The sequence below is a fragment of the Uranotaenia lowii genome, chromosome 1 (assembly GCF_029784155.1).
Source record: "Uranotaenia lowii strain MFRU-FL chromosome 1, ASM2978415v1, whole genome shotgun sequence".
In the NCBI taxonomy this organism is placed as follows: Eukaryota; Metazoa; Arthropoda; class Insecta; order Diptera; family Culicidae; genus Uranotaenia; species Uranotaenia lowii.
In genome coordinates, this window is record NC_073691.1 from 34,839,215 (window position 1) to 34,853,530 (window position 14,316).

At 46.1% G+C, this 14,316-nt stretch overlaps 1 protein-coding gene across 8 annotated transcripts in view; it reads left to right on the forward strand.

Moving 5' to 3' along the window:
• The window catches only part of LOC129747424 (F-actin-monooxygenase Mical), a 181,898-nt gene that overhangs the window by 155,783 nt on the left and 11,799 nt on the right, over nucleotides 1-14,316 (forward strand). For 7 of the 8 annotated variants that reach the window (XM_055741648.1, XM_055741698.1, XM_055741665.1 and 4 more), the window contains one exon: nucleotides 140-8,084. In XM_055741648.1, coding sequence (XP_055597623.1) covers nucleotides 140-7,759 — 7,620 coding nt within the window. In that variant the 3' untranslated portion in view covers nucleotides 7,760-8,084. Of the gene's footprint in view, nucleotides 1-139; nucleotides 8,085-8,662; nucleotides 8,813-10,354; nucleotides 14,255-14,316 lie in introns of those variants that run through there. The other variant, XM_055741706.1, reaches the window with a different exon arrangement.

The window sequence follows — 14,316 nt, forward strand, 5'->3', positions numbered from 1 at the left end:
CTCGCACTCCTTTAACCTCTGGTGACGGATTCAGTTTAATCTATATCCTTTTTCTTTCTTTTGTCAATCTTTTATTTTCACCTTTATAAAAACAAATAAATCAACCAAACCTAAAAAATAAATGACCAAATTCACGCAGGTTGCCCATCGGCAACAACAACCACCAGTAGTTCCTAGTGTATCGTTTAATCAGCTCAGTACTAGTAGCACCCCCAGCGCAAACCCCATTTTAGCCAGCAGCGTGCCTACTGTAGCTAATCCACCGACAAATCAACCACCGACCGAATCTGCCGAAGATAAGGCACTGAAAGAAAGAATGCTCCAAAAGCTCAGTATCCGCGAACAGTGGCTCCACTCCCCTTCGCCTTCACCATCGCCGGCACCTAGCGTTGATCCCTTTGCACCAGTCCCGGAAGTCCCAAAACCCAAAACATCATTCTTTGGTGGTCTCATGAACAGTCTCAGCACTCTGATCAAGTCAGACAAACAGGCAGCACCCAAAACTCCGACTCAAGCTCAAGATTCACCTCTCTGTCAGCCAACTTTGCCCCCAATACCGCCTTCGCCTTCACCCTCGGTTCGCAAACTGTCTACCTCATCGCCGAAACCTCCACCATCACCGACCCCCTCCATTCGCAAGCTCAAACAACACCCAGACATACCACCATCCCCTACGCCTTCATTACGCAAAAACAAACCACCCGAAGTAGTCGTCCCCGGTTCACCAACTCCATCACTTCGGAAGCATAAGAAACACCACAAAACCTCCTCATCACCAACTCCATCCACCGGAAGTCGTGATCTATCTGAAGAAGAACTCCGTGATCACAGCAGCGGTCGCAGTACTCCACGTTCCCTAACTCGCCGAAGCCGCCCTGCGTCGACTGAAATACGCGAAGAAACTGACGATTTCCTCGAAAGAATCAAAAACGATCAAGCTGCTTTGGACAAAAAGATGAAGAAAATCGAAGCGAAAAACTTCAAAAGCAACATGCAATCGATAATGTCCGCTGTCGATGGACCGCGAATCGTTGGAGTTAAAAGTGAAAAAGATGTGTCCAAGTTCTTCACCGGCGCTAAGCCAACGACGGAGACTAAACCCAAGCAACTCCCCAACAAAGACGTATCAGCGCTCCAAGGGGTCAATTTGTCAAAGTACTTCCCCAATGCCCCTGCTCCTACTAGTCCAGTCAAGGCAGGCGGCGCCACTCCTTCTTCGGTGTCCAGCGTAGAGAGTTCTCCTATGTTAGGTCGCAAAAAGAACAGCGAGGTCGATCTGCTGAAGTACTTCGGTCCCGGTGTGAACAAGTCCGGCCCTTCGACACCTTCCTCGGTACTTTCTCCGTCAATTTCTCGTAAGAACAGCGTCGAATCTCCAAGTCCAATCAGAAAACCTAGTCCAGTGGGTTCACCAAAACCACCGGTGGCTCCCTTACCCCCGAAAAAGAACATTCTAGCCTTCCAACCGATCAAGAAATCTAAAACAGAAATCGCCGTTCCGTCAGCTGTGATACCAGTCAAAAACATCCTTGCTACTCAACCTGTCGCGAGACCCAATCTATCCTCTCCCAAATTGGAACCAAAGAAAAAGGGTGGATCTCCTCCGAAGAAGTCGAACCAACCTTCTCCCGCAGATTCCGATGAACAATTGTTCGAAAGTTTGTTGAAAGAATCCCCTAAAAGTGCGAAACGTTCAAAACCCAAAACTCCTCCAAAGCGTCGATCCCCCGATTTGGAAGAACAGATCTTCGAATCAATCCTCAAAGAGACCAATCAAGTTTCAAAAATACCAGCTCAAAAAACAATTTCGGCTCCTAAATCTCCACCCAAACCCAAATCTCCTCCACGCCGTCGTTCCCCAAACCTAGACGAACAACTTTTCGAAGATCTACTCGGCGAAGTAGACGACTCATTCGTGGAAAACTTCGAAGAAATAGTCGGTCTCCCCAAGCGCGTTAGTCCCAAGCTTGCAAAGAAAAAATCGCCCCCGAAAAAGTCCCCCAAAGGTTCTCCCAAACACTCACCCCCCGCGACTCGAAAGTCTAAACCTGCGGCCCCTAAAATGACCATCAAACGGCCGGCTTTTAAAATTGAGGTCCCAGTTCACATGCAAGAAACCCTAGAGGAGATTTACCTGGCCAGCTTGTCCAAACTGGACACCCGATCTGCCTCGTCTACTAGTCTCAATATGTTAGAACCTGTCCAATCGATGGATCCAGAACTAGGTAAAGTAGACGAAACCTTTGAACAGTTGTTTCGTGACACGGAACAACCAATCAACAAGAATCAGCCATTTCAGAACTCCCAGCAGACGAAGACCCAGACGAACCCAACCAATACAGCGACGACGAGGAAACCGACTGGTGGAGCCCTGCCCCAAGAAGGGAAAGCTTCTAGCAGCCAAACGAAACCATCAATCAAAGAGAGGACCATGGAGCAGTCGATACTGCCGGTAGAAATAAAGAATGTATCATCGACGTCGAAGAAGCATAGTCCACCTCAAACGCCAATATCGGTACGAAAAGCGACCCAACAAACCACTGAACTCGAAAAGCAAACTGCTATATCAACTGTTAAAAAGCTCACTACAGATCTTTCTAAGTCAACTAGCAATCTGGAACGTATAGGAAATTCCGTTAAACCAACTTTCGAAAAGAAACCGAATATTCTCGGAAAAGCCCCGGTAGATAGATTGGGTGCAATCAAAGCTGAATCCATGGTTACAATACCATCGAGTCCAGAGATGAATCGGAAGAATTTGCTGCAGCAGCGTTTGGCTTCGACAGTAGAACCGATACCGACAAAAGTTACTCAACATAACGTTAACGGATCTTCAGTCTCCACTACTCAACTTAAGGCTCAAAACATTCTTGAACCTATTAAGACTACAGAAATCCAACAGGTTTCGAAACCAATTGTTCAAACACCAGTATTGGAACGTAAGCCTCAACAGCCGGTCAGTCCTAAATCTCAGGTAGATAGGTTAGATGCTGTCAAGACTGCATCGATGTCCCTTCCCTCAACTCCGGAAATGACTCGAAAGAGCCTAACTCAACAAAAGCCATCTTCGATAGTTACGCCAATTACTGTCAAAGCTACCCAACCAATTGTAAACGGATCAAACACTACTACTTCAGCAAAGGTTCAGAACTCTTCAGAACCTAACAAGATCACGAGCGTCGGAACACCTGTTTTGGAACGAAAAGTTCCGGTTGACAGGTTGAGTGCAGTCAAAGCTGAATCTTCGCAGTCGCTTCCATCAACTCCGGAGATGAATCGAAAGAATCTGGCGACTCAACGACCCTCATCGATTGCGACTCCAGTACCTCTCAAACCTGCGACTCTACCAATCGTAAACGGATCCTCCATTTCTGCTAGTTCTACTTCTCTGTCGAAAGTTCAAAACGCTCCAGAACCTAGTAAAATCGCTACACCACTTTTGGAGCGCAAGGTTCAGCAACAAGAAGTTCAAACGAATGTCAATGGCATTCAAGCCACGGTTCCTTCGAAGGTTTCGGCTCCTGCTACGCCAATCGTCCAACGAAAAGCTTCTCAATCGGTTCCTTTACAAGCAACCGCTGCTCAACGTTCGACTTCCGTGGAAGTCCCATCAACCAAATCTAAATCCACCGGAACTGCTCCGACTCCCACTGAAAGCAGGAAATCGGCCCACCAAATTTCAGCTGCCGAGTTCTCTAAGCTTTATCCGGATATATATCAGCAGATAATCAATGAGGAACCGAGCGTAGACACCATTACTACGATCGTTTCCGCTGAAGATAAGCCTGTTTCCAAACAAGTTTCATCGGTTTCTCGTACTACAGTTGATCACAAACAATCTCAGTCTCCTTATGCTGGACGTAAAGCTATCAAAGATCACGAACCTTTCTTTACTCAGAAAACACATACTCAAACAGGAACTCAATCTACTACTACTTCAATTCGTAAGGAACTGACTGAAGTTAAACCTATTGAACACAATAAGGCAATTACTGGAAGAACTTCCACTATTACCTCAAAACAGGAAACTGTCAAATCGGAGATTTCGGCAAGAACTTCACCCAAAACATCGAAACAAGACATTACTCAGACGATTCCTGCAAGAACTTCGCCCAACTCAAAACAGGAAACACTACAAACGGCGATTCCTACAAGAACATCACCCATCAACTCGAAACAAGAAAACCTCTCTGTTGCAGTTGATACAACAAACGAGTCAATCGCTGATAAATGCGAAAAAAATCCAGTTTCAACTCAGCTTAATGAAGCACAAAAGCCACTTGAACCTTCACGCCCTTCGCGTAGCACCGAACGCAGTCGGGAGCGATCGCTATCGACCGACGACATCTGCTTCCAGCGGCTACGCGTCAAACACGAAGCAATCTTCCGAGAGCAGAAAAAGGAGGAGACGCACTTTACCGAAATCGTTGAAGTCGAAGAACCTCCAGTGGTACCCGAAGTTGTCGATAGTCAACCGGTTGAGGTTCCTCGAACGCTGTCTGAGTTCCGTAGTGCTATGCTTCGGAAACCGCAACGTCCTGAAGAGGTCGAAAGTGAGGAAGGAATTCCACCAGTACTCAAGGATACAATTGCCGAATTGGCCCATGAGATTATGCCCGGTTTCGATTTGGACAGCTTGATGGACGATATACCGGTTCCGGTGCAGAGGAAGAAGTCCTCGTTCCAAAAGATGTTCAACAAGCTTCAACGAGCTAATACTATTGCTGCACCGGAGGGTTCTTCGCTGAAAGCTGTGTTGGAACCTGAAAACAAGACACAAGTGGTTAGTAAAGTACCGGCACAGGAATCAGAAAGTCCCAAGGTCGAAGAGCCTAATTTAATGCAAATAAATTTAGAACGATCGGTTTCGATTAAGGAGAAGTACGCCAAACAGAATGCTCATTCACCGCCTAAGAAAGTTTTGTCGGACCAAACGAACCTGGACCGTAAAAACTCTTTCAAAATACAGCCTTCGGTTAAAAATTCGTCTCAATCAGAAACACTCGAGCGTCCTGTTCCTCCAGAACGGAAGTCTCCCCAGAAGAAGTTGGCTAAATCCTTGAAAGAGAAAGACAAAGACCTCATCGACCAGCGAAGTATCCTTAGCAGGGAGTCGAAACCTGCACCCAAAGCTGAGGAGCTTACGTTTGATGATCTCTTCGAGGGTTCGGATGTGACCACAGAAATAGTCAACTTGGATGATTTGCTCTCCTCGGACGATGAAGTTGCTAATATCAATGCTACACCAAAGACAAGCCTTACATCGCCGAATAAGGTGACCAACAATGTACAGAAATCTTCAACAGCCAAGGTTCCAAGTCCAAAGAAGACATCTCCCGTTAAAAGCAAACCAGAATCAACTTCAGCAGTCGCTAACGTTCAAAACAAATCTCTCTCGGAAACAGAGTTCAAACGAACATCGAAGGAGCTAACAGAGAAGTTTATGACAGACAAAGATCAACCTAAGAACAAATCTGCTATAGAAAAGAAAAATGAACCCAAAACAGAAGTCAAGAAAGACCCCAAATCAGAAATCAAGAAAGATCCCAAAACGGAAGCCATGTTCACAGTTCTCACTGAACCGCAGACTAGTATCATGGATTCACTAGTCAAACTGACCAAATCGGAAAAGATTGATAAACAGGAACAACCTTTGAGCGAATCACTTCCCGATTTGATTAACATGACCAAGAAGCAACCGATCGAACAACCGGCTCCAATCAAAATTCTAGATCACACCGAGAAGCTCAAACAAATCATCAACCAAGTACCGCAAGAAATTCAAGTTTACACTCTACACACCGAGGAAGACAAGTCCACGGTTCAACCTCAGCCTTCAACGTGCGGAATGACCAGCGACTATGCTCACATCTTGAAAGACATTTCTTCGGGTTTGGTCGGTGCAGACCTACCGACTACCACCTTCTATGAACCACCGCCTAGGCAAGACGTGAAACCAAAGTCAGATTTTACCGTGTACAAAGAAATACTGCACGAAATGGAGAAGGAAGCACCCCAAGAAGGACTTCAACCGCAGCGCCCGATCCGTCGTCCAAAACCGATCGACCGTAGTCTATCGCCGGTCCGTAGACCGCTGAAGGCCTTCGACAATTCGATCTGTATCGATCCACGTCGAGCTCGTCGATCGAACAGCATCGAGAACGTTTCGATCGAACAGGTCTTTGTGAAGCAGAACGACAAGGTCATCGATACGTTCTACGTTGTGCCGGAGAAGACGCATTTGATGCGGCGGTCCAAGTCGTACGATCGGATGGATACGGTGAGGGAGAGCAGGATTTCAGCTAGGCAGCAGAAGAAGTCTTTGGATGAATTGCGGGAGTACGGATTTGATGTTGAGCGGCCTTCCATGGCTTCGAGAAATTTGGTTAGTCCGGTGTTGCGTAACTTGAACGTCGAAGAAGAAGGTGAGGATGTGCCCAGTTTCCGGGAACTCAATCGAACCCAGAAGTTTAGGAAACGGTCGGCTGTTGTTGATACTTCGAAGTTGGACGTTGAAGCAACGAAGGTGGACATCGATCGGGAGTCCCCGATTCCAAGAACGACAGACTTCTCCAAGTGGGAAGCAATTTTGGATAGAGGTGTTCCACAGTTAACTGAAGTGTCACACAAGAAGGAGAGTATCAGAGACTTGGAGCGGAAGATTGAGGAACTGAGCATCGAGAGGAAACCAAAAAGGAAAATTTCTAACAAAGCTGTCGTTACGATTCCAAAAGAGTATGATCCGGAGGAATACGTTCCCAGGATCAATCGTCGGGGTGCGAATGACTTTAGAGTTCCTAGCCCGGATTTGCCAAAGTCGTACGATCCCGATGATTATATTCCGAGGGTTCAGCGTGGTCATCACCATGAGCCTGAGCATCCTCAGGATCCATACGACTATGAAATGGAGGTTCCTGTGAGCAATGGAGCGCGACAGAACCGAGCAGCTGCCCATGAAGTTCAACGTCCAAACTACTATGAACAAGATGTCCCGGTCAGTGTTGCCAGATCACAGCGAAATTACGAATCGGATGATTATCCTGTGGGTCCATCCATGAGACCTAAACGAGTTTCTGGGCAGGAACCACCTCGAGTGCAACCCTACTATGACCAGGAAATGGCTGCTTCTCGACCTCAGCGGTTTGCTACCTACGAAGATGTACCGATATCTCGCGTTGGGGGAAAATACTATCCGGAACCGAGTCGCATGGACGATCTACCGGTTTCTCACACTCTACCAAGGTCCAAGACTACAACGCACGTCCCGTACAGTTCAGTTTCAACGCGGTCTTATGATGCTCCAACTAGAGACATTACCAAGACACAGTACAGTCGTCGCGTTGCGGCAGATAACAGCAGTATTGTGAACAAGAGTCATCGTCTGCATGAGAAGGCTAATCGGTACATTCGGTCCCAAGTTAGCAAGAATGATCCCAATCCGTACATCCGGGAGATGCTCGAAAACGACAGTGACGATGATCTCCCGGTCACAACTTCAGCCTCCCATCGCATACCCCATACTAGTTCATCAGCCCTCACATCGTCTTCGTCCTATCATCATCCGGTTTCGTCGTACGGAACGACTGGTTCGGCCGCTATGAGTCGTATAACTGCCAAAGCCATTACTCAGCCATCGCGCATGACCCATTACACTCGCCATGATGTTCCTTCTCCGTCCGCTACCGGTTCTGGTAGCCGATCGTATCGCCATCGAGGGGGTGAATCTGGCAATCCCAGAGACAATTGCGCCATCTCTTAGACAGCAAGACAGACAAACAGTTACTATCTCGTTCGGCAGCAAGCAAAATTACTGTTTCTGGATCAACACACTGGTCAAAATTGTCACTTTTGATTCGCAGTCTTGGAAACTTACTACCTACTCTTTTTAAGATATAGACAAAAACCAAAACTCATCAACTCTCGCAAAAACTCATAGCAAAGTAAAAACATCGAACGCACACACTCAAACGCCAATTCTAAATTAACATCCTGCGGATTTGTTTTGGGTACGATTTAAGCTGGAATGAAGGAATCAATATAAGCGCACACGCACAAGGTTGCAAAAAGAGTCAGACGCATTCTCGAGGTAATCAGCAGGTGTAATGAATTGATGTGTGAAATTGCGTTTTTTCCTCTGACAACAAGCAATTAAAATTACCTAATCCGAGAGATCTAATCACGAAGCTTTGTTCTTCCGCTGTGCGAGTCTGCCTCAGGATGTTCACAGACTTGGATCGTTCCAGCTCATTAACTGCCAACTGCCGTCAGTGTTGTTTATAGTAACAATTTTCAAAAAATTAAATCATTTGAGCACGTTTATGTTCAGAAAACATCGCATCACTCGATTTCATCTAATTTTCAACCATAAATTCTTCCGAAAGCTCTAGGAATAGTCTTCCTTCGATTAAATCGTACCCGAAGGCTTTACGTTACTCGATTTCCAATTTTGATTGTTGTTTTTCTCTCAGTGTGTGTGACGTTACGCATAACTCGACTATAAGCTGATCTGCCCCTAATCCAATTAACCCTAAAAAAAACAGCTCCTAACTTTAACCGATTCTTGCTTAAACAAAATTGTTTATATGATTTTATGTTGTTAATACACTCCCAACTGTCAAAACATCGAAATTAAAACACTTGCCCCAATTGTGTCCATTTCCAGGGTGCCTCGGATTCGGACTCGATGTCGGATGAGGTCAACTCGGCCACCGAAATCTCGACCGATTCGGAGTTCGACCACGAGCCGAGCCACCGGCTGCCGCCGCAGATCCTCATCGACGATACGCACCTGCGCCGACCGGCTAGAGTACAGGTGGGTACATTCTTGTGTAGGTTAATGAAGGCATCATTTTCCGGGAAAGACTGTGTATTTGAAAAAAAAGGGAGACTTAGAAATTTTTGAATATAGAGGTTAAAAATTAATGAAATATAACTGAATTTAGCTTAGAGTGTGAAATTTACATTAGTAGAAACTTACCCACAATAGTCGCCAAATCGGTGGTTAGTTTTAGGGTTTCAGTTTGACGACCTTTCTTAGGGTTTTAAGACCATCCTCAGGGCCGTTTAGTTAGACGAGTCCCAAAAGAGTTTGACGACCTTTCACAGTGTTGGGGTTTGACTACTTTTATTAAGGATTGAAGCCTGTTTTCAGTGTAGAATGATCTTCCAGAGGGTTTGAGTTTTACGACCTTTAGTGGGGTTTGAAGACTATGGAGGGTTTGATTTCGACGACCTTTTTAAGGGTTCAAATCCCATTGTCAATGTTTGATGACCATCCTTGACATTAGGGTTTTACGATCTTCAACATAGTTGATTGATCTTTCAAAGGTTAGAGCTATCAACCTCCTCAGAAGTCGACGAACTTCCTAAGCTTTTGCCGATTTACAGCAGAGTTTGAAACTCGACTGGGTTGAAAGTTCAAGTTGTAAAGCCCTTATTTCGTTAGGCTTGACTGACCTTCAAAATAGTTGAAAAGCGTTCTTCAAGATTTGATGACCTTCTTTGATTTGAAAACTTTCTTCACAGTGTTAATCCTTCTTCACGGTTTGATTACCTTCCACAGGATCAATTGTCCTTCGTCTGGATTTGAAGACTTTTCACAGGGTTTCATTGAGATCTTTCTTAGGGTTTGAAGACCTTCCCTGGAGTTTGGCCACCTTCCTTAGGGTTGGACAACTTTCTACAAGGTTTGACGACTTCCCTAAAGATTAACCGACCTTCCAAAGATTTTGAAAAACTTCCTCGAACTCGTCGAACTTCCACAGGGTTTGAAGACATTTCTTAAAATTTGATGACTTTTCTTAAAGGTTGAGATTTTTGTACAAAGTTGAGCCCTTTCTCGGAGTTTGAAAATTTTTCTCAGTATTTGGTAACGTTCTCTAGTGTTGGTGATTTGTCTCGTGCTTCAATGACCTTTTTAATGGTTCGAGTTTGACGACCTTCTACAGGGTTTGTGTTTGATGACTTTCCTTAGATATTGAAGACTCCCTCAGAGTTTGACGATCTTTCTCAGGGTTTGAAGGCCTTCCTCTGGGTTTGATAATCTACCTCTCGGTTTGAAAGCCTTCCAAAACATTCCTCAGGATTTGAAAACCCACCTTCCACAATGTTTACAGACTTTTCCCAGGGTTAGGTTTGACGACCTTTTTTAGGGTTTGAAGACCTTTCCTAGAAGACCATCCTCAGGTATTTTGCTTTCTTTGCTTGACAAGTTTTTAGGACTACTCCTCTTTGACTTCAGGTTTAGTTTACTTGTATAAATAATCCGGTTCGAAGGACTATTTCTATGTCTCAGTCTAACCATCAATTGAAAAAAAAAATGATTACAACCAACCTTTATTTTCTTACTTCACAGGTTAAGCAGATGACAATCGACAATGGCGTCCGTCCGTTGCATCGCCGGCAGTTCGCGGAAAGTGGCAGCTCCAAAGCGGCGTCCAGCAACCGTACTAGTAACGATCCCTACAGCAAACGGGACATCCATCTGGAGTTCAAACCGCTGGTGGAGGTGGACCCGAGCATAAAGCTGAGCCAAATCCGCCCGGCGCCGTTGGCCATTCCGAGGACCGGAGATTACACCCTCAGTAAGACGGCTAGCACCGAGGGCATCGCTTCGAAGAAAAGTTTGGAGCTGAAGAAGAAGTACTTGCTAGGGGAATCTACTATGGGTGGGGGAGTGCTCAAGAGTGGATCGGCGTCGGCATTGGATTCCAAGTTCAAGAGCTTCCATTCGAACATTACCGAATGTCAAAAGCTGCTGCATCCGGCACCGGAGATAAGTCCGACGATGCAAACGTTCCTGCAAAAGACGGCGGCTCCGGGAACGGGAACTTCACCGTTGGCTAAGAAGGAGAGCATACAGGCTGGAAAGAATGACGAGAAGGAGAATGTCTACGACGGAAAGATTAGCGGTTCAGTTGTAGGACAGAAGAGGTATGTAGAAACGGTTAACTCGACCTTAATTGAGAACAAGTTGAACGAAATGAAAAAGGAAGAGGAAGCGATGAAGGATGATCGACCGAACAATAATGAAAAAATAAAGGAGTCGATCGATTTGATAACACCGGAAAAGGATCGGAAGGAAGATGTGGAGTTGAAAAAAGAGGAAGGGGGGACTGGCGATAAAATCGTGGAAATTAAGAATATTTCCAATCTGAAGCATATGCTTATCGATTTGACAGCCGATTCCCCGATAAGTGATCGAACGTTGGCGAAAAATGCCAACCTTAAGCACATGGTTATTGATCTGACTTCAGATTCACCCAACTGTGATAGATCGTTGGTGGAGACTACCCTGAACTTCAGCATGACTCCGCCTTCGGCAAAAGGAACTGCGTCTGCTGCTACCCACGCGAATGGGGAGCTTAAGGACAATGTTCCGGATATTATAAGCAATATCAAAATAGATTCTAACGAAAATAAGGTTGAGGTACCAACCTTGCCGGACGTAGAAGAGGATGAAGAACGAACAAGAAGTCCTGCTCATGAAACCTCTATTCAGGTGCCGGAGGTCCCCTGGAATAAGGACGAAGAAGAGGAGGAGCTTGATTCCGATAGCATGACGGAGTCAACAACGAGTACTACTTCCAGTGTTGAGGATATTCCTCATTATATTTTAGACTCGACAACGAGTCCGGAAACACAAAACGATGAACGTTTTGTACCACGTGTTGAGATTCGTGACACAGCAGGTGAGTTGATGCAGATAGACAGTTTGATGATCATCGATGGAAAGTACATCGGAGATCCGGAAGATTTGAAACTCTTGGAGCAACTGCCTCCGGATACGCAAATAGCTGCCGAACTCTCCCAACAGGAGATGAACCTGGACAGCATCAATACGATAGTGGCTGCACCGTCTGAAATCGTGGCCGATGTGGAGGAGTTTGAAAGAGAACGGACTCCTACTCCTCCAAAGCCGGTCGAAAGTCCTCAAGAGCCATCAATCCCTCTTCCAGTTCTCGAAATCGAAACTAATACGATTCCACCAAAACCGGCTGTAGTTCAAACCGCGCAGAAATCTTCTAGTCCTACTCAACCAAAACCGGATCTGAAGTTCGACACCCGTAATGAAAACAAGCTAGACACCCTTAAAAACCTCCCTCTGGTGCTAGACCAAACCGAAACGAAACAAATGCCCCAGAAACCACGTCATCTAACCTTCGCCAGTCGACAGAAATCTCCGGATACCGACGCCGAAAAGACACCGATGGCCCCATCCCAGCATTTACCGCAGCTAGCCAAGGCCGAAGGATCAGATTCGGAAACGGAACTTACCACCCAAAACCTCACGGAAACGGAACTCTCCGATTGGGCCGCGGACGATGCCGTGTCCGAAAACTTCGTGGACATTGAATTCGCCCTCAATACCAACAATAAGGGAACGATTCGCAGGAATAAACCTAAGCATGGAAGACTGCAGCAAAAGAAAGGTCTCTCTCAGGTTCAGGTCAAATCGGTAGAACCACCCCCGGTGCTACCGCCAAAACGGCAACCATCAACTGAAGACGGAATCATTAAAAACCTGGCGATCGAAGACATCGAGTTCATGGATACTGGTTCGGAGGAAGAGAGTTGCATCGAAAGCTACAGCACGACCAATAGGACAATGTTGAAGAGTCGAGGGTATGTAGAGTTTGTTGATCCGACGCAATCGGATAACCGAACGCATTACCTAGTGGGGAAACAGAATTTCAGTGCTCAGCCATCGTTCAAACCGAAATTGGTGGAGGCTATCAATAAGCAAGTAGCCGGAGTGGATTACATCGAGCAGGGTTCGTACCTGTTGAACAATTGCTCACAGGACGATTCAAAGACCCCGATGAACGAGGATCCACCGACCAAGATTACGTTTAGTGCGTTGGCAGCTCAAAATAAGTCTCTATTAGGGTTGGAACAGAGTCAGCAGCCGGATAGTTTGAACGACATGGAGGAGGATAGTTTGCTGGTGCTGACTTCGTCACAAGGTGCTGGCGAAACGACAACGACCGAAGAAAGTGAAGCGCCAACGATCGTCGCGGGAACAGCTGCTTGTGCTACAGCTGGTAGTGGAAGCAGTGGACGAGGTAGCGTGAGTTCTTTAGGGTCTAAGCATGTTGAAGGTAGTCCGTCGAGGAAAATTTCTGCAACGAATGAGTCCAGTTCCAATGGTAAACGAAGTAGTCTGGAGCGAAAAGATGTTAGGAAAGATTCGTTGAAGAATAACCTCGAAGATCTGGGGTACGACGAATACGTCAAGCGGTTGCAGCAGAAGATTACTCAGATCAGCAACGCCCGAGATTCGTTGGAAGTGAAGAAGACCAAACGAAAATCTTCTAAAGATGAGATCGGTCCCGATGCTGTCTTCAACGGGGATAAACCTTACGAAGAACTCACCCCAACGGGATCGGATCCAGCGCGGAAAATTGCCAGCATATATACCGAACAAAGTTCCATCGAAGTGCCAAAAAGTGTCGAGAAGAAGATCGAAGAAATTACGAAGGAGCGGGTGAAGCAGAAAGATATTATTCACGATCTAGTCATGGACAAGCTGCAGAGCAAGAAGCAATTGAACGCCGAAAAGCGGCTGAACCGAAGTAGAAATCGCAACAACGCCCTGGGACAGCCTCCTTTACCCCCAAGTAATCATACGCAACAACAATCTTTCAGCAACTGCCCTGCCGAGTCATATTCTTCGTATCAACCGATTGCTCCCGAGCGGCGTAACCGATTGCTGAGTTCGTCTGAGACTCGGGAAACTCCGAAAGTCTACAACTCGCGCAGTGCCTTTGCAACACCTGCTGCACCAGTCATGAGTTTCCCTAACAAAGAAAACATCGTTCAAACCCCTAGAACTGGAAATTCGGTTAGGAAACCTCCAGAAGAAACCCTCACCATGACCGAGCAACTCCGAGAAGAAGCACGGGCCCGAGCTCGTCTAAAATCCAACCAAGATCTAGGTCTATCACCCGAGGATCGTATTCAACTGCTACGGAAAAAGTTCCACATCAACCTAAGGGAACTGAACGATCAAGCTGATCACCATCATCAAACCCATGGGCAGCTACCACTCAACAAATCCGACGACACCAAATTCAAGGAACGATCAAAACTGATGACCTCCAAGAGCGTCAACGATGTTTCGATTCTGAAGAACCTGAGCAACGATCCGGATTTCGCGAGCACCCCGGTTGACCCCTCCAGTTGTGGTCCACTGATGGTGGGAAGCCGTCTTCAGGACTACGTTTCCGATCCCAATTTGGTGCAGAGTCCGGTTGTGAGTATTTCCACTTGTTTTTTTTTCGTTGAATCTTTTCCAAAAGTTTTTTTTCAACTAAC